The following is a 26375-nucleotide window of genomic DNA, read 5'->3' as shown; positions in this document are numbered from 1 at the left end:
CAGTCTGACGCAAAGGCGTTGTTGCTGAAAAGGGCCAAAATCGTATCCCGTATCTTGCTGGCACATTCAAATATTTCCCTGGTTTTCCTCCCACAGAAACCACTGCCGCACCACAAGGCCCAGCAACTGGGAGTATGACAGGTGATCCTGGGGGGGAAGCAGGCTCTTTGTCCACATCTGAATGAATGGCATTCGGGAGGGCGTCTCATGCTGGGAACAGTACGGATGCGGTTGGTCTCGCAATTACGTGGGTCCCGGAAAAGGCATAGGTCCTTCATTCATCATGGAGTCGCGAGAGGGGGCTTTGATGGCACCTCGAAGTCCCTAGAGTCCTTCTGAGGCAGTCCTTCGGCGGACAAGCTCGAGTCACGTTGGACATCTCGGACCCCTTCTGTTTCAGGCACCACTGGGGTAGCCCCAGGCACAGCTGTTGGCCCTGGCACCTCCAACACAGGTGAGTCAACAGGCTGACAGAGAAGTTCCTCATGTCCTTTGTGAACGTAGACGTCTCCAATGTCTCTAGGTTCTTTAGTGAGTCCACCATGTACTACCATCATCCTTAAATATTCTCCACTTACTTCTTCTCCACATTCTCTCCCTCAGAGGCCACAGCGCCCAGAGGAGAAAGTGGAACGACCCGAGTTGCAATAGACACAAGTGAGGGCTCCTCCTTAATAATACCTGCAGGTCATGATAGCTGCTTTAAGAAATCTTCTAAAAATATATCTACACTATTTATGTCCATCATATGGAGCAAACCCAGATTTTAGAAAAGGCGAGCCAAAATGCACAAGGGCGCCTAACGGTCTAAAACCTCAAGCGTCTTCACTAGGGCATCGTAGAGTCAAACGAATGACGGACGAACAGTAACGTAGAGAGAAACTTTTTTGATTCCCCCCCACCCCCCATAAAGAGATGCGAGAGTCGAGAGCTCGGGAAAGCAGTTCTAGAAATAGATGTTACAGGGGGGCGCGTGGGGAGAACCTCTTGGTCCTAAAACTCCCAGGGATATAGTTGGCTGCTTTGTGGAGACTTGAGCTTTCCGTTGGAGTCACGTAGTAGAAACGCAACGGTGTTAGGAACGACTGACCTTTTCTTGTTGTCGGCACGGCAGGTATAGTCTCCGGACGAACTGCGCCCCCTGAAATTTATATCACGGGTAAGTCCGAAAATACATGTAGAAGCTGCACACTGGTATCTTAGATGGCACATTCTGACGATAGTACAAGATGGACTTTCCCACCACGCAGTCTTCACCCTTCCCTTCTTTTGTCTCTCAGAGGCCACAACTTCCATTGGAGGAGGCGGGACCACGCAAGCAGGACTTCCAGGAGGTGAGTTATTTTCATCAACCGAGTCTTCGGGGTTCCCCCGCCCCGCCCAATCCCTGTTTGTATGGCCAGAGTGAACACGTGAGTGGGAAGGTGGGCGAAGGAGAGGGACCTGCCCTTCCTCAGGGAACACAGCACGCAGAGTCACACACCTGGGTCCGCCGACAGACGCCATGTTCCCCCGTTTCCCCATGCAAATTGGCAAGGCCCAGGCCGAAGAGGTAGTTGCTCGATGGCAGCTACGAGGCCCCCCTGTGGTCCTACCCATGCTTATGAAGGCCCCACACTCCACGTGTGGCTTGAACACTTTTTCCATAGCTTTCGCCAATATCGAGTATCATATTTTGCCATGAATAGTGTGCACATTTCTGTCCACATTTTTGAGGGAAAGGTAAGGGTGCGCATTATCCATGGGTGGTACCTGAAATACCTTGTATCTCTTCTTGTGTTTTGAAATGATGGGTTACGTGAAATTTCGTGTACCGTAATGTGTGCAAAAATAAATGCTAAAACTCCTTTACAATAGGAAAGAAACCCAAGTATCTAAAGATACAGAAACAGATTTTTGAATTAAAAATTCAAACGCCAAGTTCTTTCCCCCCGAAAGTTCGAGCCAGCAACATGGATGTGCATTACGCATGGCAAAACACGTGGCTTTGACTTCCCTGTCGTGTTCATTGTTCACTGCTGGTCTCCACCTGCGTGAACGTGGCCACGTTTGAGGAAGAATCTTTGCGTATGCTGCTCAGTGATACACTGAAAGGCCTAAAACAAACTTGCACCGAAGATTTGCTTGGTGACATCAGTGGAATTACGTGGCATGTGCTTCTGTTGAAGCTTCGCTCTCCCTGTCTTACCAGGGACCACGAGGCTTTCACCCGGAGCCAGCAGCGGCTCACAGAGTTCCAAGCCAGGTAGGACATGAGGGAGCATTAGAGTCACACAGTTCTACCTTCAACACAGGAATGTCAAAATATCTCAAGGAATTGATGAGTGCCATTTAGAGAGAGAAATCCATCATCTGCCTGTTTTCTCTTGTAGGCACCTCTGTCGCACCGGGGAGTCCAGCGACTGGAAGTGCAACAGGTGAGGGTGACACAAGGTCTGCGTTCCCTTGCAGTGGCCCCTGGGGGGAAGGAACTCCTTTAGCAGCAATGATCAAAAGGGGGGCCCGGAGAGGAAACAGTGGGAAGTACTTGAGAGTTCATTCCTTAGGGTAACGCAGGCCTCAGGAAATTATTGGTTTCAGTCGTTCAAGTGTACGTAGTCCCTTCAGTTTGAAGGGGGAGCTGACGGTGTGTTGATGCCTTTACCGTTCTCATTGTTAGGTGCTACACGGGGACACTCTGGGACAACCATTCGACCTGGGAGTTCCCGCACTGGTAGGTTAACGAGAAGAAACCGCCATAGTTACACTCCCAGTATAGTTCGTAGACGTGCTCTGAAGAAATACCAACGCAGTTCTCCCCTGGTGTCTGAGACCCTCGTTTCTCACCGTTCGTTCACCATTGTCTTCTTCCAGAGGCCACGACGTTCACGGGAGGTAGCGGCGCCCCTGGAACTGGACCCAGACCCGGTGAGAAAGGGTCCTTGCCGTGTGGGGTTTGCCGTTAATGACGGCTCTTCTTAGCGCCGCCCGCCTGCCGGGGAGGTGCGCTTTCCTGCAGAGTGGTTTGCCTTGGCTCCCGGTTTTCCGTAGACGTAGCATCTTGTGGAAAACTCGGGATCCTGGCTTCTAGTCTCGCAACTGCAACTTTGGGAAGGGGGGGCCGGTGGTGAAGTCAGTATGAGCGCCTCACGCTGCGATGGCATACACGTCGCGACGGTGCCGGGGCAGCTGAGAAAAAGGCACCTGGGGAGGAGGCAGACAACGTGAACCCGTAAATAGGCCAGTCTGACGCAAAGGCGTTGTTGCTGAAAAGGGCCAAAATCGTATCCCGTATCTTGCTGGCACATTCAAATATTTCCCTGGTTTTCCTCCCACAGAAACCACTGCCGCACCACAAGGCCCAGCAACTGGGAGTATGACAGGTGATCCTGCGGGGGGAAGCAGGCTCTTTGTCCACATCTGAATGAATGGCATTCGGGAGGGCGTCTCATGCTGGGAACAGTACGGATGCGGTTGGTCTCGCAATTACGTGGGTCCCGGAAAAGGCATAGGTCCTTCATTCATCATGGAGTCGCGAGAGGGGGCTTTGATGGCACCTCGAAGTCCCTAGAGTCCTTCTGAGGCAGTCCTTCGGCGGACAAGCTCGAGTCACGTTGGACATCTCGGACCCCTTCTGTTTCAGGCACCACTGGGGTAGCCCCAGGCACAGCTGTTGGCCCTGGCACCTCCAACACAGGTGAGTCAACAGGCTGACAGAGAAGTTCCTCATGTCCTTTGTGAACGTAGACGTCTCCAATGTCTCTAGGTTCTTTAGTGAGTCCACCATGTACTACCATCATCCTTAAATATTCTCCACTTACTTCTTCTCCACATTCTCTCCCTCAGAGGCCACAGCGCCCAGAGGAGAAAGTGGAACGACCCGAGTTGCAATAGACACAAGTGAGGGCTCCTCCTTAATAATACCTGCAGGTCATGATAGCTGCTTTAAGAAATCTTCTAAAAATATATCTACACTATTTATGTCCATCATATGGAGCAAACCCAGATTTTAGAAAAGGCGAGCCAAAATGCACAAGGGCGCCTTACGGTCTAAAACCTCAAGCGTCTTCACTAGGGCATCGTAGAGTCAAACGAATGACGGACGAACAGTAACGTAGAGAGAAACTTTTTTGATTCCCCCCCACCCCCCATAAAGAGATGCGAGAGTCGAGAGCTCGGGAAAGCAGTTCTAGAAATAGATGTTACAGGGGGCGCGTGGGGAGAACCTCTTGGTCCTAAAACTCCCAGGGATATAGTTGGCTGCTTTGTGGAGACTTGAGCTTTCCGTTGGAGTCACGTAGTAGAAACGCAACGGTGTTAGGAACGACTGACCTTTTCTTGTTGTCGGCACGGCAGGTATAGTCTCCGGACGAACTGCGCCCCCTGAAATTTATATCACGGGTAAGTCCGAAAATACATGTAGAAGCTGCACACTGGTATCTTAGATGGCACATTCTGACGATAGTACAAGATGGACTTTCCCACCACGCAGTCTTCACCCTTCCCTTCTTTTGTCTCTCAGAGGCCACAACTTCCATTGGAGGAGGCGGGACCACGCAAGCAGGACTTCCAGGAGGTGAGTTATTTTCATCAACCGAGTCTTCGGGGTTCCCCCGCCCCGCCCAATCCCTGTTTGTATGGCCAGAGTGAACACGTGAGTGGGAAGGTGGGCGAAGGAGAGGGACCTGCCCTTCCTCAGGGAACACAGCACGCAGAGTCACACACCTGGGTCCGCCGACAGACGCCATGTTCCCCCCGTTTCCCCATGCAAATTGGCAAGGCCCAGGCCGAAGAGGTAGTTGCTCGATGGCAGCTACGAGGCCCCCCTGTGGTCCTACCCATGCTTATGAAGGCCCCACACTCCACGTGTGGCTTGAACACTTTTTCCATAGCTTTCGCCAATATCGAGTATCATATTTTGCCATGAATAGTGTGCACATTTCTGTCCACATTTTTGAGGGAAAGGTAAGGGTGCGCATTATCCATGGGTGGTACCTGAAATACCTTGTATCTCTTCTTGTGTTTTGAAATGATGGGTTACGTGAAATTTCGTGTACCGTAATGTGTGCAAAAATAAATGCTAAAACTCCTTTACAATAGGAAAGAAACCCAAGTATCTAAAGATACAGAAACAGATTTTTGAATTAAAAATTCAAACGCCAAGTTCTTTCCCCCCGAAAGTTCGAGCCAGCAACATGGATGTGCATTACGCATGGCAAAACACGTGGCTTTGACTTCCCTGTCGTGTTCATTGTTCACTGCTGGTCTCCACCTGCGTGAACGTGGCCACGTTTGAGGAAGAATCTTTGCGTATGCTGCTCAGTGATACACTGAAAGGCCTAAAACAAACTTGCACCGAAGATTTGCTTGGTGACATCAGTGGAATTACGTGGCATGTGCTTCTGTTGAAGCTTCGCTCTCCCTGTCTTACCAGGGACCACGAGGCTTTCACCCGGAGCCAGCAGCGGCTCACAGAGTTCCAAGCCAGGTAGGACATGAGGGAGCATTAGAGTCACACAGTTCTACCTTCAACACAGGAATGTCAAAATATCTCAAGGAATTGATGAGTGCCATTTAGAGAGAGAAATCCATCATCTGCCTGTTTTCTCTTGTAGGCACCTCTGTCGCACCGGGGAGTCCAGCGACTGGAAGTGCAACAGGTGAGGGTGACACAAGGTCTGCGTTCCCTTGCAGTGGCCCCTGGGGGGAAGGAACTCCTTTAGCAGCAATGATCAAAAGGGGGGGCCCGGAGAGGAAACAGTGGGAAGTACTTGAGAGTTCATTCCTTAGGGTAACGCAGGCCTCAGGAAATTATTGGTTTCAGTCGTTCAAGTGTACGTAGTCCCTTCAGTTTGAAGGGGGAGCTGACGGTGTGTTGATGCCTTTACCGTTCTCATTGTTAGGTGCTACACGGGGACACTCTGGGACAACCATTCGACCTGGGAGTTCCCGCACTGGTAGGTTAACGAGAAGAAACCGCCATAGTTACACTCCCAGTATAGTTCGTAGACGTGCTCTGAAGAAATACCAACGCAGTTCTCCCCTGGTGTCTGAGACCCTCGTTTCTCACCGTTCGTTCACCATTGTCTTCTTCCAGAGGCCACGACGTTCACGGGAGGTAGCGGCGCCCCTGGAACTGGACCCAGACCCGGTGAGAAAGGGTCCTTGCCGTGTGGGGTTTGCCGTTAATGACGGCTCTTCTTAGCGCCGCCCGCCTGCGGGGGAGGTGCGCTTTCCTGCAGAGTGGTTTGCCTTGGCTCCCGGTTTTCCGTAGACGTAGCATCTTGTGGAAAACTCGGGATCCTGGCTTCTAGTCTCGCAACTGGAACTTTGGGAAGGGGGGCCGGTGGTGAAGTCAGTATGAGCGCCTCACGCTGCGATGGCATACACGTCGCGACGGTGCCGGGGCAGCTGAGAAAAAGGCACCTGGGGAGGAGACAGACAACGTGAACCCGTAAATAGGCCAGTCTGACGCAAAGGCGTTGTTGCTGAAAAGGGCCAAAATCGTATCCCGTATCTTGCTGGCACATTCAAATATTTCCCTGGTTTTCCTCCCACAGAAACCACTGTCGCACCACAAGGCCCAGCAACTGGGAGTATGACAGGTGATCCTGGGGGGGAAGCAGGCTCTTTGTCCACATCTGAATGAATGGCATTCGGGAGGGCGTCTCATGCTGGGAACAGTACGGATGCGGTTGGTCTCGCAATTACGTGGGTCCCGGAAAAGGCATAGGTCCTTCATTCATCATGGAGTCGCGAGAGGGGGGCTTTGATGGCACCTCGAAGTCCCTAGAGTCCTTCTGAGGCAGTCCTTCGGCGGACAAGCTCGAGTCACGTTGGACATCTCGGACCCCTTCTGTTTCAGGCACCACTGGGGTAGCCCCAGGCACAGCTGTTGGCCCTGGCACCTCCAACACAGGTGAGTCAACAGGCTGACAGAGAAGTTCCTCATGTCCTTTGTGAACGTAGACGTCTCCAATGTCTCTAGGTTCTTTAGTGAGTCCACCATGTACTACCATCATCCTTAAATATTCTCCACTTACTTCTTCTCCACATTCTCTCCCTCAGAGGCCACAGCGCCCAGAGGAGAAAGTGGAACGACCCGAGTTGCAATAGACACAAGTGAGGGCTCCTCCTTAATAATACCTGCAGGTCATGATAGCTGCTTTAAGAAATCTTCTAAAAATATATCTACACTATTTATGTCCATCATATGGAGCAAACCCAGATTTTAGAAAAGGCGAGCCAAAATGCACAAGGGCGCCTAACGGTCTAAAACCTCAAGCGTCTTCACTAGGGCATCGTAGAGTCAAACGAATGACGGACGAACAGTAACGTAGAGAGAAACTTTTTTGATTCCCCCCCACCCCCCATAAAGAGATGCGAGAGTCGAGAGCTCGGGAAAGCAGTTCTAGAAATAGATGTTACAGGGGGCGCGTGGGGAGAACCTCTTGGTCCTAAAACTCCCAGGGATATAGTTGGCTGCTTTGTGGAGACTTGAGCTTTCCGTTGGAGTCACGTAGTAGAAACGCAACGGTGTTAGGAACGACTGACCTTTTCTTGTTGTCGGCACGGCAGGTATAGTCTCCGGACGAACTGCGCCCCCTGAAATTTATATCACGGGTAAGTCCGAAAATACATGTAGAAGCTGCACACTGGTATCTTAGATGGCACATTCTGACGATAGTACAAGATGGACTTTCCCACCACGCAGTCTTCACCCTTCCCTTCTTTTGTCTCTCAGAGGCCACAACTTCCATTGGAGGAGGCGGGACCACGCAAGCAGGACTTCCAGGAGGTGAGTTATTTTCATCAACCGAGTCTTCGGGGTTCCCCCGCCCCGCCCAATCCCTGTTTGTATGGCCAGAGTGAACACGTGAGTGGGAAGGTGGGCGAAGGAGAGGGACCTGCCCTTCCTCAGGGAACACAGCACGCAGAGTCACACACCTGGGTCCGCCGACAGACGCCATGTTCCCCCGTTTCCCCATGCAAATTGGCAAGGCCCAGGCCGAAGAGGTAGTTGCTCGATGGCAGCTACGAGGCCCCCCCTGTGGTCCTACCCATGCTTATGAAGGCCCCACACTCCACGTGTGGCTTGAACACTTTTTCCATAGCTTTCGCCAATATCGAGTATCATATTTTGCCATGAATAGTGTGCACATTTCTGTCCACATTTTTGAGGGAAAGGTAAGGGTGCGCATTATCCATGGGTGGTACCTGAAATACCTTGTATCTCTTCTTGTGTTTTGAAATGATGGGTTACGTGAAATTTCGTGTACCGTAATGTGTGCAAAAATAAATGCTAAAACTCCTTTACAATAGGAAAGAAACCCAAGTATCTAAAGATACAGAAACAGATTTTTGAATTAAAAATTCAAACGCCAAGTTCTTTCCCCCCGAAAGTTCGAGCCAGCAACATGGATGTGCATTACGCATGGCAAAACACGTGGCTTTGACTTCCCTGTCGTGTTCATTGTTCACTGCTGGTCTCCACCTGCGTGAACGTGGCCACGTTTGAGGAAGAATCTTTGCGTATGCTGCTCAGTGATACACTGAAAGGCCTAAAACAAACTTGCACCGAAGATTTGCTTGGTGACATCAGTGGAATTACGTGGCATGTGCTTCTGTTGAAGCTTCGCTCTCCCTGTCTTACCAGGGACCACGAGGCTTTCACCCGGAGCCAGCAGCGGCTCACAGAGTTCCAAGCCAGGTAGGACATGAGGGAGCATTAGAGTCACACAGTTCTACCTTCAACACAGGAATGTCAAAATATCTCAAGGAATTGATGAGTGCCATTTAGAGAGAGAAATCCATCATCTGCCTGTTTTCTCTTGTAGGCACCTCTGTCGCACCGGGGAGTCCAGCGACTGGAAGTGCAACAGGTGAGGGTGACACAAGGTCTGTGTTCCCTTGCAGTGGCCCCTGGGGGGAAGGAACTCCTTTAGCAGCAATGATCAAAAGGGGGGGCCCGGAGAGGAAACAGTGGGAAGTACTTGAGAGTTCATTCCTTAGGGTAACGCAGGCCTCAGGAAATTATTGGTTTCAGTCGTTCAAGTGTACGTAGTCCCTTCAGTTTGAAGGGGGAGCTGACGGTGTGTTGATGCCTTTACCGTTCTCATTGTTAGGTGCTACACGGGGACACTCTGGGACAACCATTCGACCTGGGAGTTCCCGCACTGGTAGGTTAACGAGAAGAAACCGCCATAGTTACACTCCCAGTATAGTTCGTAGACGTGCTCTGAAGAAATACCAACGCAGTTCTCCCCTGGTGTCTGAGACCCTCGTTTCTCACCGTTCGTTCACCATTGTCTTCTTCCAGAGGCCACGACGTTCACGGGAGGTAGCGGCGCCCCTGGAACTGGACCCAGACCCGGTGAGAAAGGGTCCTTGCCGTGTGGGGTTTGCCGTTAATGACGGCTCTTCTTAGCGCCGCCCGCCTGCGGGGGAGGTGCGCTTTCCTGCAGAGTGGTTTGCCTTGGCTCCCGGTTTTCCGTAGACGTAGCATCTTGTGGAAAACTCGGGATCCTGGCTTCTAGTCTCGCAACTGGAACTTTGGGAAGGGGGGGCCGGTGGTGAAGTCAGTATGAGCGCCTCACGCTGCGATGGCATACACGTCGCGACGGTGCCGGGGCAGCTGAGAAAAAGGCACCTGGGGAGGAGACAGACAACGTGAACCCGTAAATAGGCCAGTCTGACGCAAAGGCGTTGTTGCTGAAAAGGGCCAAAATCGTATCCCGTATCTTGCTGGCACATTCAAATATTTCCCTGGTTTTCCTCCCACAGAAACCACTGCCGCACCACAAGGCCCAGCAACTGGGAGTATGACAGGTGATCCTGGGGGGGAAGCAGGCTCTTTGTCCACATCTGAATGAATGGCATTCGGGAGGGCGTCTCATGCTGGGAACAGTACGGATGCGGTTGGTCTCGCAATTACGTGGGTCCCGGAAAAGGCATAGGTCCTTCATTCATCATGGAGTCGCGAGAGGGGGCTTTGATGGCACCTCGAAGTCCCTAGAGTCCTTCTGAGGCAGTCCTTCGGCGGACAAGCTCGAGTCACGTTGGACATCTCGGACCCCTTCTGTTTCAGGCACCACTGGGGTAGCCCCAGGCACAGCTGTTGGCCCTGGCACCTCCAACACAGGTGAGTCAACAGGCTGACAGAGAAGTTCCTCATGTCCTTTGTGAACGTAGACGTCTCCAATGTCTCTAGGTTCTTTAGTGAGTCCACCATGTACTACCATCATCCTTAAATATTCTCCACTTACTTCTTCTCCACATTCTCTCCCTCAGAGGCCACAGCGCCCAGAGGAGAAAGTGGAACGACCCGAGTTGCAATAGACACAAGTGAGGGCTCCTCCTTAATAATACCTGCAGGTCATGATAGCTGCTTTAAGAAATCTTCTAAAAATATATCTACACTATTTATGTCCATCATATGGAGCAAACCCAGATTTTAGAAAAGGCGAGCCAAAATGCACAAGGGCGCCTTACGGTCTAAAACCTCAAGCGTCTTCACTAGGGCATCGTAGAGTCAAACGAATGACGGACGAACAGTAACGTAGAGAGAAACTTTTTTGATTCCCCCCCACCCCCCATAAAGAGATGCGAGAGTCGAGAGCTCGGGAAAGCAGTTCTAGAAATAGATGTTACAGGGGGCGCGTGGGGAGAACCTCTTGGTCCTAAAACTCCCAGGGATATAGTTGGCTGCTTTGTGGAGACTTGAGCTTTCCGTTGGAGTCACGTAGTAGAAACGCAACGGTGTTAGGAACGACTGACCTTTTCTTGTTGTCGGCACGGCAGGTATAGTCTCCGGACGAACTGCGCCCCCCTGAAATTTATATCACGGGTAAGTCCGAAAATACATGTAGAAGCTGCACACTGGTATCTTAGATGGCACATTCTGACGATAGTACAAGATGGACTTTCCCACCACGCAGTCTTCACCCTTCCCTTCTTTTGTCTCTCAGAGGCCACAACTTCCATTGGAGGAGGCGGGACCACGCAAGCAGGACTTCCAGGAGGTGAGTTATTTTCATCAACCGAGTCTTCGGGGTTCCCCCGCCCCGCCCAATCCCTGTTTGTATGGCCAGAGTGAACACGTGAGTGGGAAGGTGGGCGAAGGAGAGGGACCTGCCCTTCCTCAGGGAACACAGCACGCAGAGTCACACACCTGGGTCCGCCGACAGACGCCATGTTCCCCCGTTTCCCCATGCAAATTGGCAAGGCCCAGGCCGAAGAGGTAGTTGCTCGATGGCAGCTACGAGGCCCCCCTGTGGTCCTACCCATGCTTATGAAGGCCCCACACTCCACGTGTGGCTTGAACACTTTTTCCATAGCTTTCGCCAATATCGAGTATCATATTTTGCCATGAATAGTGTGCACATTTCTGTCCACATTTTTGAGGGAAAGGTAAGGGTGCGCATTATCCATGGGTGGTACCTGAAATACCTTGTATCTCTTCTTGTGTTTTGAAATGATGGGTTACGTGAAATTTCGTGTACCGTAATGTGTGCAAAAATAAATGCTAAAACTCCTTTACAATAGGAAAGAAACCCAAGTATCTAAAGATACAGAAACAGATTTTTGAATTAAAAATTCAAACGCCAAGTTCTTTCCCCCGAAAGTTCGAGCCAGCAACATGGATGTGCATTACGCATGGCAAAACACGTGGCTTTGACTTCCCTGTCGTGTTCATTGTTCACTGCTGGTCTCCACCTGCGTGAACGTGGCCACGTTTGAGGAAGAATCTTTGCGTATGCTGCTCAGTGATACACTGAAAGGCCTAAAACAAACTTGCACCGAAGATTTGCTTGGTGACATCAGTGGAATTACGTGGCATGTGCTTCTGTTGAAGCTTCGCTCTCCCTGTCTTACCAGGGACCACGAGGCTTTCACCCGGAGCCAGCAGCGGCTCACAGAGTTCCAAGCCAGGTAGGACATGAGGGAGCATTAGAGTCACACAGTTCTACCTTCAACACAGGAATGTCAAAATATCTCAAGGAATTGATGAGTGCCATTTAGAGAGAGAAATCCATCATCTGCCTGTTTTCTCTTGTAGGCACCTCTGTCGCACCGGGGAGTCCAGCGACTGGAAGTGCAACAGGTGAGGGTGACACAAGGTCTGCGTTCCCTTGCAGTGGCCCCTGGGGGGAAGGAACTCCTTTAGCAGCAATGATCAAAAGGGGGGCCCGGAGAGGAAACAGTGGGAAGTACTTGAGAGTTCATTCCTTAGGGTAACGCAGGCCTCAGGAAATTATTGGTTTCAGTCGTTCAAGTGTACGTAGTCCCTTCAGTTTGAAGGGGAGCTGACGGTGTGTTGATGCCTTTACCGTTCTCATTGTTAGGTGCTACACGGGGACACTCTGGGACAACCATTCGACCTGGGAGTTCCCGCACTGGTAGGTTAACGAGAAGAAACCGCCATAGTTACACTCCCAGTATAGTTCGTAGACGTGCTCTGAAGAAATACCAACGCAGTTCTCCCCTGGTGTCTGAGACCCTCGTTTCTCACCGTTCGTTCACCATTGTCTTCTTCCAGAGGCCACGACGTTCACGGGAGGTAGCGGCGCCCCTGGAACTGGACCCAGACCCGGTGAGAAAGGGTCCTTGCCGTGTGGGGTTTGCCGTTAATGACGGCTCTTCTTAGCGCCGCCCGCCTGCGGGGGAGGTGCGCTTTCCTGCAGAGTGGTTTGCCTTGGCTCCCGGTTTTCCGTAGACGTAGCATCTTGTGGAAAACTCGGGATCCTGGCTTCTAGTCTCGCAACTGGAACTTTGGGAAGGGGGGGCCGGTGGTGAAGTCAGTATGAGCGCCTCACGCTGCGATGGCATACACGTCGCGACGGTGCCGGGGCAGCTGAGAAAAAGGCACCTGGGGAGGAGACAGACAACGTGAACCCGTAAATAGGCCAGTCTGACGCAAAGGCGTTGTTGCTGAAAAGGGCCAAAAACGCACTCAGTATCTTCACAAGGATAAGCAACGTTTTACACATGTCTTTTTATTCCTTTAGCACAGAAAGACCTTTTCTGTACTACTGGAATACAAATTAGTGACACTGATATAGCAATATGCAGAGAAAATTCTCCTCTCTCCTCTCAACTAAGAGGCGTGATGACTAACAATTTCAAAGGTGTTATAGAAATATATTTGCAAGAGCAGCTTAAGGATGAATGAAGGACCTAAAAGTTGAATCTCGGTGTTGCATGGAGACTTCAGGTTCTTACTTAAACAGGTTGTCAGCAGGCATTTGAATTTGTGAGTACTGACCCTTTCCCGTAGGTACTAGTGTTATTATCCCTTGGAAAACTCTGGAGCCTGGAGCTCACAACACAGGTAAGTCTGAAAATACACCACAAACTAGGCTTTAGCTTCTTAGATAATATAGTGAATTATATAATATAAATTAGATAATATAAAGTGAATTTCCCACACCCTGGTCCTTACTGTTTCCTTTTTTTTCCTTTATCAGAAGCCACAACTTCCATGGGAGGAATGGCGAGTACCCAAGCAGGACTTCCAGGAGGTGAGATAATTAAGTCTGAGACTTCTTCTTCTCCTTTGAATAGCCTCTCTCTTCGTGTGGCTAAGGGGAAACTATAGTGGGAAAATTACAGGGAACTATGCCCTCCGTCCTTCTTGGAACAGAATATGCCAAATCACAAAATCAAGTCGCCCTAGGAATTCTCTGGCCACACATGACTCTGTCATTGTTTTCAGAGGCTGCAGCTTGCAAAGGAAGTGTTTGGGTATAGGGACGAGGCCCACGTACAGGCAAGCACCTGCCTACCATGGGCCCATTTGTTATATATGCTTTCTCGTGGCAGTCATTAAAAAATATCAAATTGACGTATTTGGCCCATATATTGTTCACTGCTGGTGTCCAGCTGCCAGAATATAGCCACATAGGGGAGAAATCTTTGAATATTCTGTTCACTGATGCATGCAAAGACCTAAAATAATAATGTAAGGAGACCTGCTTAATAAGTTGCAGTGGAATGAAGAACTGTGTACTTAGGTTGAAGCTTTGCTGTCCTTGCATTAACAGGCACCACCGTGGTTTCACCTGGAGGCAGCAGCAGCTCCCAGAATTCCAGGCCAGTTAGGATGCAGTACCTTCAGGGCCGTTAAGTTCAGAGCAGAGCACGCAGCCACGTCTGAGCACCTGGTTTCAGGCAACACTGCTCAGAACAACATTTTACAAAATAAAGACCACTGACTTACGTGTAATATCACTTATAGATGTTCTTTGTATGTTATAAAGTCTAGAGTTGTAGTTTTTTTCACAACTATCATGTTGATGCCATATAGCATATCGCGTTGTTAGAATGATACACTTATTGCCAGGATTGTTGTATTATTTAGGAGCATGCGTTTGTTTCTCCTTTACATCATCAGGTACCACGGGAGCATCAGCGAGTGCTACCACGGGAGCCAAAAAGAAAATTACAGGTGGCACGGACTTCAGAGAAGGTGAGATAAAGAAATGAGTCAAATGCTATACCTCCCATAGCTTCTTCTCACAGGCTGTCCTCTGTTGAAGTGAGGAAGCACGATACCCTGAGTATGGCATTAGATATCGGGGGTCCAGTGTCTGCATCAAGTGATCTGGCTATTTAAGAAAATATTCAAAATTAGTCTTTATGCATTAATAAAATATTAGTCACATATTTCTTCGGTATATTAAATTCTGAATTATGCTCAAATATATAATGTAGTTTAATCCACATGAAAACCATATAAGAAAGTCAATATTTTCCCATTAAAAAGAAAATAATAAAAGGTCTCAAGGTTCACAGAAGTAGGATTAGAACACAGAACCTTTAGCCTTCTCTTTAATCATTTCATTGTTCCTGACTCTATGCATAAGGGCATGTATCCAAAAAATAAAAACAAAACAAAACAAAAACCCAAAATGCCAAAGCAAAATGAGGATATGCTTCCCATTGTACCATGGCGGCTAAATTTCAGCTACTGTTAGTTTCATGAATGAAATATATTTCTTATACCTTAAGCAGAGTTAATTTTGATTAAAACAAACAAGACGTGGTTCACCCCTCCCCCTTATGAAGTCAGTTAGCGTGAGTACCTCTTGCATTTTCTGCTCTGCATCACATTTGCTCTGCTGGAGCTCCCATGTTAGACATTTCCCATCTGGTGTCTGCAGTGACTCGCCAGACTCCCCTCACCTGCACACAGCGATGTCCAAGTGAGCTTTCCAGACCAAGAGCATCAGCATCTCCTGAGAACATTTTAGTAATGCAACTTTTGAAGTCTGCCTCTCTAGAATCAGAAGCACTTCAGAGTGGAATGCAGCACAAAGTATTCCTTACGAAGCCCGTTAAGTAGTTGGTGCTTATGAATGTTGAGGAAATTTCCATTCTCTACTTCCCTCCCAATTTACACTTTAGTCAATACCATGGACCAGAATGGAAGGGATTCTGAACACTCTGCTCTCATCATGTGATTCCAGTACTTGAAAGCCTTCAATTGTTCTGATTGCTTTAGGATAAATAAAAATTCCCTTACATCCCATAAAATTCACGTCTTTAGAGTATGCATGGGGCTTCTCTTTATGCCTTTATTAACATATTCATGGTCTGATTTTATTAACTAATGTATGGTCTGATTTTGTCCTATACATTTATTTTCCTTTAGTTGTTTTCTTGATTTAAAATTTATGTCATATATTGTTAGAACAAAATATATTTACATAAAAATAATGAATTAAAAGTAGGATCTACAGCAACACAAATCAAGAAACTGGTAATTCCCTGAGAGCAATGAACCGACTGAAACTTCAGGGTCATGACTGTGTGGTCTATATTCCCTAAAATTTGAATGAGAATTATTTAGGTAATAATGACAAGACAATAAGGCTTTTTTCTTTTGGTTCCCAGGCAGTAAGTGCACTCATCTTACACAGGGCTACTGAATGGCTGGTCCACCAATGAGTGCCGTGGAAATGAGTTTCCCCTGGTCCATGGTGTGATAAGAATTTAAGCAGAGAACACACATTCAGAAAGGGCACATTTACCCCCATATTTTATATCTGTTAAATAAAAGTGTATGTTTGCGATGCTTATATTTTAAATAAATTTATTTCTCTACTTTACGGCATTTCCCCAAAGCATCAATAAGGGCATATTGAAATGCTTACAGCATTGCTCTCTTACTAATGGATCATTTGAGAAGCAAAGGTGCAAGTCCAAGCTCTGGAGTCGTCGGCCTGGGTGTGGCTCCTGCACGTGCTGCTGACCACCTGAGGGAGCTGGAGATGGCGGTCCCCCGCGTGTGTCACATGGAAGAAGAATATTACCTGCCTCAGAGGACTGTCATAAAATTAAATGAGTAGATCCAAGTCTAGGGCATTTTTTTAAACTACCGTATGTATTTTTTCAGCTGGATCAGGGGCCCCGACTGCACCCACAATAGGACGTGAGGAGGAGACCTCAGCCAGCGAACCAAGCCCAGGAGCGACAAGCCCAGGAAAATCAGGCAAGGCAGGATGGACACCTCAGCGCCTACTCAGTGGCACTGAACATGTGACAGGTTGAACTAAGGATTAAGCTGTGGGTGATTTTAGACCATCAAGCTGCAGAAATCTTAGGCTCCATTTTAAGATTGCTTTTGCGTAGGAAACCTCGGTTATTGTGTCCTAATAGAGGAGCGACGGCAGAACCCTGCAGCTCTCGTAGGAGTGGCCCTTCCCTGCCGTTATGTCAGGGACCTCAGAGAAAGAGAGAAACACAGGGGCTGGGAGGAAAGGCCCAGGAGACTCGCCGGCCCCAGGCGCACCCTAGGGAGCCCGAGCAGCTGTGGGCACAGGGGTCTGCAGCATCTGCTTGCTGACCTCAGGGAGGTCAAAACCAAGTTGTTAGTTATTGGTAAACGCACATATTCGTGACTGCACCTTCCCGGCCCTTATGGGCTTACCTGTGGTGGATCTCTCACATATGCTCAGGGGTGGCTTAGAGCAATGCATATTATATTTTGGATTCCAAGAATATTACCTGATAAATTCTTAAGCTCTGAGTCAGAGGTGGGGTTCAGAACATGGTGTGCAAACTTTACTACACATCAGCATTGACTAGAGAAATTTTAGAAAATACATACTGAAGAGCCCTTTACAGACTAATTGGATCAGAACTCATTGAAGAAATGCCCTGGTGTAAGTAATTTATAAACACCTGACATTTGGTTTCAAAGGATAGCCTGTGTTGAGAGCCACTCAGCTAGTGTATTTATTTAGTAAGCAGGCCAGGTGATTCTTATATTTAATTGTTAGAAATAGTAAACTTGAAATGGGTAAGTGTGACCAAATATAGGAAAAGTATTTTGAAAGAAGAGAACAGCAAAATATGTTGTGTTTAATCAAAGATCATGATATATACTTGTTTATTTTGAAAGGGACTACAGGACCCTCAGCTGGTGAACCGACTAGAGCACCGAGCGGTGAAGTGACACCATCTAAAGAAGGTTCGTTCAGTGAGTAGAGGTGTCGTTCAGAGGCTGTGGCTTTTTTCAAAAGGATCATGTAAATCAGAAACTTGATATGCACACATAATAAATAAATAATAAATAAAAAGACAATGCCATCCTTTCGTTTCTCCTCAGACACTGCTAGAGTAGCAACAGGAAATCAAGAAACTGAAAATAAAGCAGGTCGGTATGGGGAAAATCCTAACTACTTTGTTACTTACTCATTTCTTCAATACCTTATATGTGTTTTAAGGTTTTAATATCTTATTAGTGTCTATAGCAGACACTAATAGCCAAGAACATAAATAAAATACAGTCCTTATTATTTTATTACTTTGTGTGTATGTAGGGGGATTAATAGGGTTCTGAAACTATCTTTATAGTGTGTTTAACATTAATCCATAAACATGTACGACAATTATGGTCTCAAGGGTGCAGTGAGTGGAGAATGTTAATTTCCGCCTATTAGTTGGTATTATTGAGTGAAGGGAACAGATGGATATGATTGAGTTTAATATTGGCTGCAGTGAGAAGGGAATTCTACTAAACAGCCCTTGAAAAGACAGAGACATGAGACAGCATAAGTGAATTCAGGAATCAACCAGATATTGACAGTGACTGTGTGAGGTTCAGGGAAGAAATGAGATTGGAAAGGTAAGTAGAGGAAAGTTTGTGAAGAACCTTATTGCCAAATTTAAACAAGACTTTAATCCCTACACTAAATGGGATTCCCATGAAGATTCTATCATGGGAATAGTATGATCAGGTAGGTATTTGAGAGAAACTATTCTGATAACAAGGTGAAGATTAGGAAGTTGTTCTTTATGATACCTCTTGCAAATATCTTCAATGGATTCTTGGAATTCTGGTTCAGGGAAGATTTTTCTGCTGTATTAATGGCTTAATAGATTATTTCTCCCTCCTGCTGCTGGTTTCTGCTAATCTGCTAAACATTCTTAATTGGGGATTAGCCTACCTAGCCTCCCTCAGTAAAGAGAGATGTTTGATCCCCTAAACTCCCACACCTTTAATTTCTTTTCTGTTTTTCTGTACCTATTATTTGTGGGCATCCCTCTACCTAAGCATGGAGAAAGTTTAGTTCTTTTCAAATATTCTCTTGCTTCTAGGCCAGACTATTTACTTGGCATGTCAAATTGAAGTATTGATCTGATTTTTAGCTCCTTGAAAATAGAATTTGAATTTATCAGTAAATTGTTGGGTTGATCAAAATATGTGAGGTATGATGCTCAGAAAGAAACATGTGACCAGTTTAAAGTATTTGGTAGCAGTGGAGATAGAGGCAGATGAAAATAGTTCAAGAAGACAAAAAGAAGATAGAAACTCTTAAAGGATTAAATAAGTAGGTAACTAAAAAATATTTATATTTGTCCCATATATGAATTATTCTTTTTCTTTTTTGATTATATATTTTATTGTCCTATTCACCAGGACAGTCTTCCAAGTAAATCTTCAAGTTAGAGAAGTTTACCTGTATTGATGTTTTCTCATTTTTTCCTTCAGATTCACATATATCCTGCCCATTAAAATTTGAGATCCAGAGGGAATACTTTCTAATCATGACATTTCAAATGCCATGAGGAGAAAAAAAAAAAAACAAACAAACAAAAAAATACAAAAAAAAACCACAACCGGAATATGCCTGTTTGTAAGACTAACAATGTAGCTCATTATTTTCAGTAATGATGTAACTATCTTTATCTCAAAACTATTCTAATAACTTTGGAGACTAATATAGGCTGCATGTTTTTACACAGGATGCCCAGCACCACTTCCACCACCTCCAGGTAAGAATACCTGCACTTAAAAACCAATCATTGTGCATTAATGATTCTTATAAATCAAATTTCAGAGGTCATGCTAATAAAATCACTATGAAAATGTTACAGAATAGGAAAAGTTAAAGTAGATGAATTTAACTTTTATTCACCAAATAGTGAGTAGTAGCCTGTTTTCTCCCATACAAACTAATGAAGCCAAACCAAACAAATATTATCAATCAGAATAGTTTACCTACTAAATAAAGCATTTCATGTTATTATATGATATCTTGATCAAAGTTTTGTCACTTGGTAACATCTTTAAGCTAGGTAATTCCAGCTTTTTTGAGGGCTGAATTATAGTGAGAAAAATTAAGGTTAAACAAAGTTTAAGAATTTTAGAAGATTTTGAGTTCTTACTATTCTCAAGCCAAAGTGATAAGCTTTGCAGAATGTAGCAAAATTTACCCAAAACATTCTTCACTGACCATAGAATATAGTGGGAGATGGGAGGTTTTCAAAGAAACATAGGTAATTTTTATATAAAGCTGAGAATAAATTTCACACTAAAAAACGTGAAATATGTAACAGAATTGTAATTTGAGAACAATATATAGACTAGTCCAGGGTATATAAATAAAAGAAGTAAGACAAGGTTGAGAAGGTAGATTGGAGACATATTAGGGCAGATCTGAGAAACTAGAATACTAAAATAAATAATATTTTACAAGACTATAAGGGGGATCTCAAAAGCTTTTAATCAAAGATATGATGAAATGAAAATTAGGCTTTAGGAAAATTATCCTAACTACAGTATAGAAAATTGACTGGATTGGAAAGAGGTCTGAATCAGAGTAACTCCTGAAAAAGCCAGAGTATGCTACATCATTGATAATAAGATCTTAGATTATTATATAACAAGTAGAATCAGGAAAGGAAGGAATTCATGTGAGGGTGAATATATAGGATTGCAGGATTGGATATCAAGTGATAGAAAGGAAGGAATCAAAATGACTCCTAAATTTTAAGCTTAAATGATTGAAAGAATAGTTTGGTTCTTAATAGGAAGATGCCAGTTTAGATGAGAAACTGGTTTTAGGGACAAGGTGATACAATATGCTTTTTTGCACGTTGAGCTTGAGGTTTTTATAAATTGGCCAGCATGCTGTTTGTTAGGCTGAGTGAGGTCTGGGACTCCCTCACACAAGATGTCTGGACTGGAGCAGGAAGTCTGACAGCTGTCTACTTGATATTACAGTGGACACTTGATATTATAGTGAGGGGAAATACCAGAGGAATGACTAGAGACAAAAATGAGAGGAAGGAGAAAGAGCTAATAAGAAAGGCATTTCAGAGTGTTGAATCTGAAGGAAGAAGAACATTTTCAAGATGAGAGTTACAAATGTCAGCTGTTGCAGGGATCTTGAAAAACTGAGAAGGCCCTTAAGATTGATAATTATAAAGTCTTGGTGACTTGTAGAATTATGGAAGCAGGAGTCAGATTGTAAAATAGAAAGTAAAACAGTAGCCATAAGATTTATTGACCACTGTCTGGGGAAATTAAGAATTCTCCTTTGTAGGGGCTTGTAAAAATATGAAATATATAACAGCTTATTAGAGAAATTTTGATAAAAGTAAGCAGATATGATTTTCCTACCTTAAAGCATCATTGAATCCTCCATAATTCTGTGTCTCCGGAATCCTAGTGCTAATTACAGTATTGTCCACCTGGTGGTTATCTACAAACAACAGATGGTTATATTTTGCCAAATTTAATTAGCATTTATCATTTCATGTTAACAGTTTGCCATGGCCCACTGGGAGAAGAGAAATCTGTATGTACATAGTTTTTCTCTACTGCAATCCAAATTTGCTGTCATTCCTGTACTTGAGTAGAAGTCTAACCTTGGTTTGTTTCTGAAGCCTGGAGACATCTGGACTGCTAATTGCCACAAATGCACCTGTACTAATGCAAATGCTGTGGACTGTAAGCCCAAGGAGTGCCCTTCTCCACCCACATGCAAGACTGGAGAGAGGCTTGTAAAGTTCAAAGATAACGACACCTGCTGTGAAATTGGATACTGTGGTGTGTATTCATAACATATTGCTTGAATTGAATAGTTATTTCCTTACTCCCGTATTTCAGAGATATTTATTGAGCTACTAGTATGTATCAAACACTATGCTAGATAGATGTGGTAAATAAAACAGAATGAGTACTTGCCTTCTTAAAATTTACTGTCTTTGGTGCAGGGGAATCAGAATGAACAGTTATGAATATAATCAGCATAATAAAGGGGTATGATGGTGTTATGGGAAGAACATTATAATTGGCTGATATGTACAATAAAATTTCTGTTTTATCAATAAAAAAGAATTATAATGTTTATTTTAGGATAAAATAATGTGTTTTTTTTTTCAGAACCAAGAACATGTTTATTTAACAATATCAACTATGAGGTAAGGTTGTTTCTACTTTTTCTATTTTTATTAATATAATTATGAACAAATGCAGGCTCTTTCAGTGTATGACATGAAATTTTCATAGGTAATGGTGGGGCAGAATTAGTTCATTTTTTTCCTATATTCAATTTTCAAAAGGAATATCAAATGTAACACTCAGCATGGCTCCCTTCAAAGGGAGAAAATATACTTGATCATTAACTACCTAGCAATGGAGCTTCTGAAAATATTTCCCATGGGTCTTGCCAGATGGAGAAGACACACTTTGTAACATTCAAATCAATGAACAGAGTTAAACTGTAATTATAACCAGAAAGATCAGATGGCCAAACTGTCAGAGATCAAAAAAGAAAACCCCAAAGATTAGAATGTCCTTATGTGAATATAGCAATACGGTATATTCAAGGGTAGGTTTTGACAACTGATTTGGCACTTTGGAAAGTAATTTAACTTTTTATAAAAAGTATCAGGAAGCTATAAAAACCGGTTGATTCTCAAACTGACTTTAATACATTTGAATTGGTGATAATATTTAAAAAATCTGAAATAAAATACTCATATATGTGATATGTTAGGAGAGACATAAAAACAAAGCCTATGAGAGTTTCAATTTGGTGACTCATTTATCACACCCAATTTTTAGTTTTTTTAAAGTTTTTTTGTGTCCACAGGTGACTTAACGAGAATTTATAACAGTTTTTAAACACAAAATATGATGATGTTTAAAGAACAAAGGAAATATTTTACCTCTATTCATTTATATGCAACATAATTGAAATAACATTCTAGTTTACCAGAAAGTTCATTTTGTGGTTCAAGGTCCTAAAAGAAATACAGTTTCCCAAACTGGTGTTTGAATTTTGAACATGAATTAATTATAAAGCAATCTAGAGAACTTTAAAAGTATAGGAACACAAGCAAAGATAGAAGTAAGTTGTCACTTGTCATTTTTGATAAACCTAAGCCTACTTTATGCCCATTTTTCCTATTTGGATTTCTTATTTGTTTTCCCTTAAACTTATAACAATTGGTCAATTCACTGCCACAAGTAAAATAAACTTTCTTGAAAATATTTAAAAAGTATGAAGGAGTAACAATATGTGAATTTTAATTTGAGAACCTTGACTCATCCTGTGCTCTCAGTAAGGAACTTTGATTTATACATGGAAGTGGAAGGCTTTCCATCCACCTTTTCTGAAATATTAACCTAATGGCTGAAAGTGCCTCTGGAAATTCACTAAACATCAAGAATTTGAATTTTTAACAGGTTTTATTATCAACCTCAAGAAGAAATCAAGATAAATAATTACTTTGTTCTCTCACCCTCCCTTCCACCCAGATTGGTGATTCATTTGGGGACCCCAACAACCCATGTGTCACCTATTCTTGTGACAGGACTGGTTTCATTGCAGTGGTTCAAAACTGCCCACATCAGACCTGGTGTGCGGAAGTAAGTCATCTTCTCAAGTAGTAAACAACAAGACTCACTTCTCATATTCAGTGCAAACACAACCTGTCTTCTTTCGTATTTGGTAAAGTTTCAGCCTGGCCAATAGACCTCTTACAGATTTCATTCCAGATATTTCATCCACCTTTTATTGTCAAGTATATTTTTCATAGCAAAAATATATTTTCAGTCTCCATAAAACTTAATATAGTGCTATTCTAGAAGAAGTAAAATACTGTAGAAAACATTGCTATTTTTAACAAAAAACCTAGTTTGTTTTCAAGGCTTATGGAGTCAGGTTACTAGTTTTCTATAAAAATACAAAATTTTCATGGAATTCCATGTGTGTGTACTGGTCATATTTTTCTTTGTGCTACAGTCTTCATTTTTATCCCCCCAAATGTGGTGAAGGCTTTGTATTAATGAATGTTTACATTTGTTATTAAGGAAGATTTAAGCTCAATTCATTTTTCTTTCTGAAGGTGTAATTTATAATATAGTTTAAAGCTTTATTTTACTACTCCAGTATTGGATTTCAACATTTATTGTGCTTTTACTCTGGTACATTGATATGTTTAAGGGTGTAATAATGTGTAAGGCAAAAATCCCTGCCTGCGAGAAACTTACAGTGTCTAGTAGTAATGTCATTGTTAAAGTATTTTTCAGTTAAAATTAGTAAGGGATAATTTTTTATTTCTTTGCATTTTATTTTGGAGAAAAATTTGGTTTAAATATTGTTTTTCCCTTTTGATTCACTATAGCAAAAGTCAGTGTAAATACTCAGGCTCATTCGTGTTACCATGCTCTCCCATTCATGCTTACTGCATCTGAGATCCACTTGTTCATCTACTCCATTTCCTGCTGTGTGATACTATTTCAATAATAAGAAATGTTATATTACTTGTAGAAAAATATGGAAAATTTTCAAGTCTTTTTTCTTTTTCTCTCACCTATATAGGCAGACAGAGTCTATGATTCAAAAAAATGTTGCTATACATGTAAGTAAAATTAAGTTCCACATGTAGAGAAAATGTAAACTCTTGAAAATAAATAACTTCTTTAAAACAAAATGGCAGATCATTAAGAGAATGTCTCCTGTGTTAGTAACTCAACAGGTATTCTAATCCGTTCAATATATGCATAAGTAACAATGTATATTTGCACCTAATGTACTAGACCGTTATTTATGTTGGTTGCAACATTCCCCTAGTAAAAACCAGTCATGTTTACAAGAAAGAAAATTTAATTTTCCTGAAAAATATTTTAGCTTGCTCTCCTAACCTCAGCAGTTTATGTTGTAAATTGCTATATAATATTATAAGGATGATCAGCAGTGAACAAAAGGATGTCAAAAACAACCCTCTATCTTTTTTGCTGCTTCTTTACCTCCATTCTCCCCTGTTCCCCTCTTCCTCCTCCATCTATTCTCTTCTCCTATGGTAGTGATAATAGCAACAATAATAAAATAACATTTATTTAGTATTAAACAGTTACCTAGTGCTGGGTGCTGAAATAGTTAATCTTGTCAATAATATTGTGAAATAGTTATTACTATTCTCTAATTATGATTAAGAAAACTGAGACTTAGCAATTATTAATGTTAAACCTTTCTGACTCTCTGATCTGCTTTGTTTTAGGTAACACTAATTGCAGGTCTTCACTCGTGAATGTCACTGTTAAGTACAATGGTTGCAAGAAAAAAATTGAGATGGCAAGATGTGTAGGGGAATGCAAAAAGACCATCAGGTGAGTTTTCCTTTGAATGTGTGCTGTGCATTAATTTTGTAACATTGTGGAGGCAATAAAGCTTTGAAAACATTACATGGAAAAATTTTGATACAACAGCTAATGATGAGGACCTTAATATGTAAAATATTAAGATCTAAAATATAAACATTTCTAAAAGTGATTATTCATTTTGAAGTAGCTTTCTATGTATGAGAAACATAATGCATTTATGGCAAACATATTTTTGTACAATGAATACAGAGAGTAACTTAAGTAAACACTCTTGCTAGAAGTTCGTTTTTAAACCGTTGCATGGCCCTGACTGGTGTGGCTCAGTGGATTGAGTGCCAGCCTGTGAACTAAAAGGTCTCTGTTTTGATTCCAGTTAGGATGTATGTCTGGGTTGCAGACCAGGTCCCCATTTGGGGGCATAGCAGAGGCAACCACACATGCATGTTTCTCTTCGTCTCTTTTTCCCTTCCTTCCCCTCCTCTAAAAATAAGTAAATAAATAAGTCTTAAAAAACTGTTGCATGTTTTTTAGATATAACATATTACTTTTTCCCCTTTATGTACACTTTCACATATAAATTAATTTATGGAGAATAATAATTTGGTTTTAAGTTGTATATTTAAAAATTTCTGTGTTTTTTTAGTTACATAATTCTCTAATTATATTATAAACTTCCATTTTGAATTTTTTCCCCCTTTCTTTTGATCTTACCTACCACATCAGAAATTTGTAGAGAAGGGAAAATACAGTACAGGTGTAGGAAAAAATAAATTGGTTGGGAGGCTTGGTCAATCACTTAGACAATTAGAAGTTGAGCATTGATGTCAATTTATTTCAAAAGACACTCCAAAAATATTTATTTCTGAATTTTTTTAGGTACAATTATAACATCTTTCAGTTGGAAAATTCCTGCCTTTGCTGCCAAGATGAAAGCTACGAGTTCAGAGAAATTGTTCTTGACTGTCCTGGTGGCAGTACAATAGCTTACAGATACAGGCACATCACAAAGTGTTCTTGCTTAAACAAGTGCTATGCATCTACATCCTCAAGTGCCTCTTAATGTTAACATTACCTTTCTAGTTATAACTTGCGGGTATTTATTTTACAAGTAAGGAAAAAATAATCACTCAGTTGTGAGACTAAAGATTTGTATCTCAATCAAAAAGTGAATTCTCATTATAAGTCATTTTGTTCTGTTGTTGACTTGATCTGTAAAAATAAATAAAATTTTGCAAGCAATTAGTGAGTACATGTATTTATTTTATAGCACCAAGAATTCTGCAAGTCAAAGAGAAACTGAGTCTTATCATACTCTCCAATATACCCATATTCTACTCTGTGTCTCATGAGGCCATTCCCTGTTTTGTTCCTTCCCGTCACAGTTAAACTTATTGGAAATGGAGTCTTTGTCCTTTTTCTCTCACTTCTTCATGGCAGTTACATCACCCCTTTCATTCTACTGCAACTCCCTCTGCTTAGGACATCAGGGACT

At 43.5% G+C, this 26375-nt stretch overlaps 3 protein-coding genes and 1 long non-coding RNA gene across 7 annotated transcripts; all 4 read left to right on the top strand.

Annotated features, from left to right (window-relative positions):
* Positions 1-101: 101 nt before the first annotated feature.
* Positions 102-2945, top strand: LOC129085119 (apomucin-like). The gene is made up of 8 exons (XM_054591520.1): positions 102-141; positions 401-454; positions 1115-1159; positions 1281-1334; positions 2192-2245; positions 2373-2417; positions 2660-2713; positions 2854-2945. Exons 1-8 carry the CDS (start codon positions 135-137, stop codon positions 2943-2945), a joined length of 405 nt encoding a protein of 134 aa, XP_054447495.1. The 5' UTR covers positions 102-134.
* A 377-nt stretch (positions 2946-3322) lies between these two features.
* On the top strand, positions 3323-9405 carry LOC129084923 (apomucin-like). Of its 3 annotated transcripts, XM_054591239.1 has the most exons (16): positions 3323-3362; positions 3623-3676; positions 4336-4380; positions 4502-4555; positions 5414-5467; positions 5595-5639; positions 5883-5936; positions 6077-6130; positions 6540-6584; positions 6845-6898; positions 7558-7602; positions 7724-7777; positions 8636-8689; positions 8817-8861; positions 9105-9158; positions 9299-9405. In XM_054591239.1, exons 1-16 carry the CDS (start codon positions 3356-3358, stop codon positions 9388-9390), a joined length of 810 nt encoding a protein of 269 aa, XP_054447214.1. In that variant the 5' UTR covers positions 3323-3355; the 3' UTR covers positions 9391-9405. The 3 variants fall into 3 exon arrangements, with proteins under 3 accessions (XP_054447214.1, XP_054447217.1, XP_054447216.1); XM_054591242.1 differs by lacking the exon at positions 5414-5467; XM_054591241.1 differs by lacking the exon at positions 8636-8689.
* Positions 9406-9761: 356 nt separating this feature from the next.
* On the top strand, positions 9762-10825 carry LOC129084924 (uncharacterized). The gene is made up of 3 exons (XR_008530634.1): positions 9762-9807; positions 10067-10120; positions 10780-10825. It is a non-coding gene; the product is annotated as an uncharacterized LOC129084924 (long non-coding RNA).
* Positions 10826-13450: 2625 nt separating this feature from the next.
* Positions 13451-26125, top strand: LOC129084922 (apomucin-like). Of its 2 annotated transcripts, none has more exons than XM_054591238.1 (13): positions 13451-13499; positions 14372-14446; positions 16376-16471; positions 17393-17452; positions 17591-17638; positions 19231-19260; positions 21037-21068; positions 21157-21319; positions 21656-21693; positions 23036-23146; positions 24102-24141; positions 24781-24889; positions 25760-26125. In XM_054591238.1, the coding sequence occupies exons 1-13, from the start codon at positions 13460-13462 to the stop codon at positions 25941-25943; spliced, it is 1026 nt and encodes a 341-aa protein (XP_054447213.1). In that variant the 5' UTR covers positions 13451-13459; the 3' UTR covers positions 25944-26125. The 2 variants fall into 2 exon arrangements, with proteins under 2 accessions (XP_054447213.1, XP_054447212.1); XM_054591237.1 differs by having other exon boundaries at positions 17384-17452.
* Positions 26126-26375: the final 250 nt, after the last annotated feature.

The sequence above is a fragment of the Pteronotus mesoamericanus genome, unplaced genomic scaffold, assembly GCF_021234165.1.
Source record: "Pteronotus mesoamericanus isolate MK-2021 breed Mesoamerican mustached bat unplaced genomic scaffold, CSHL_Meso_final scaffold_21, whole genome shotgun sequence".
NCBI lineage: Eukaryota > Metazoa > Chordata > Mammalia > Chiroptera > Mormoopidae > Pteronotus > Pteronotus mesoamericanus.
This window is presented reverse-complemented; position numbering and strand designations above follow the sequence as displayed.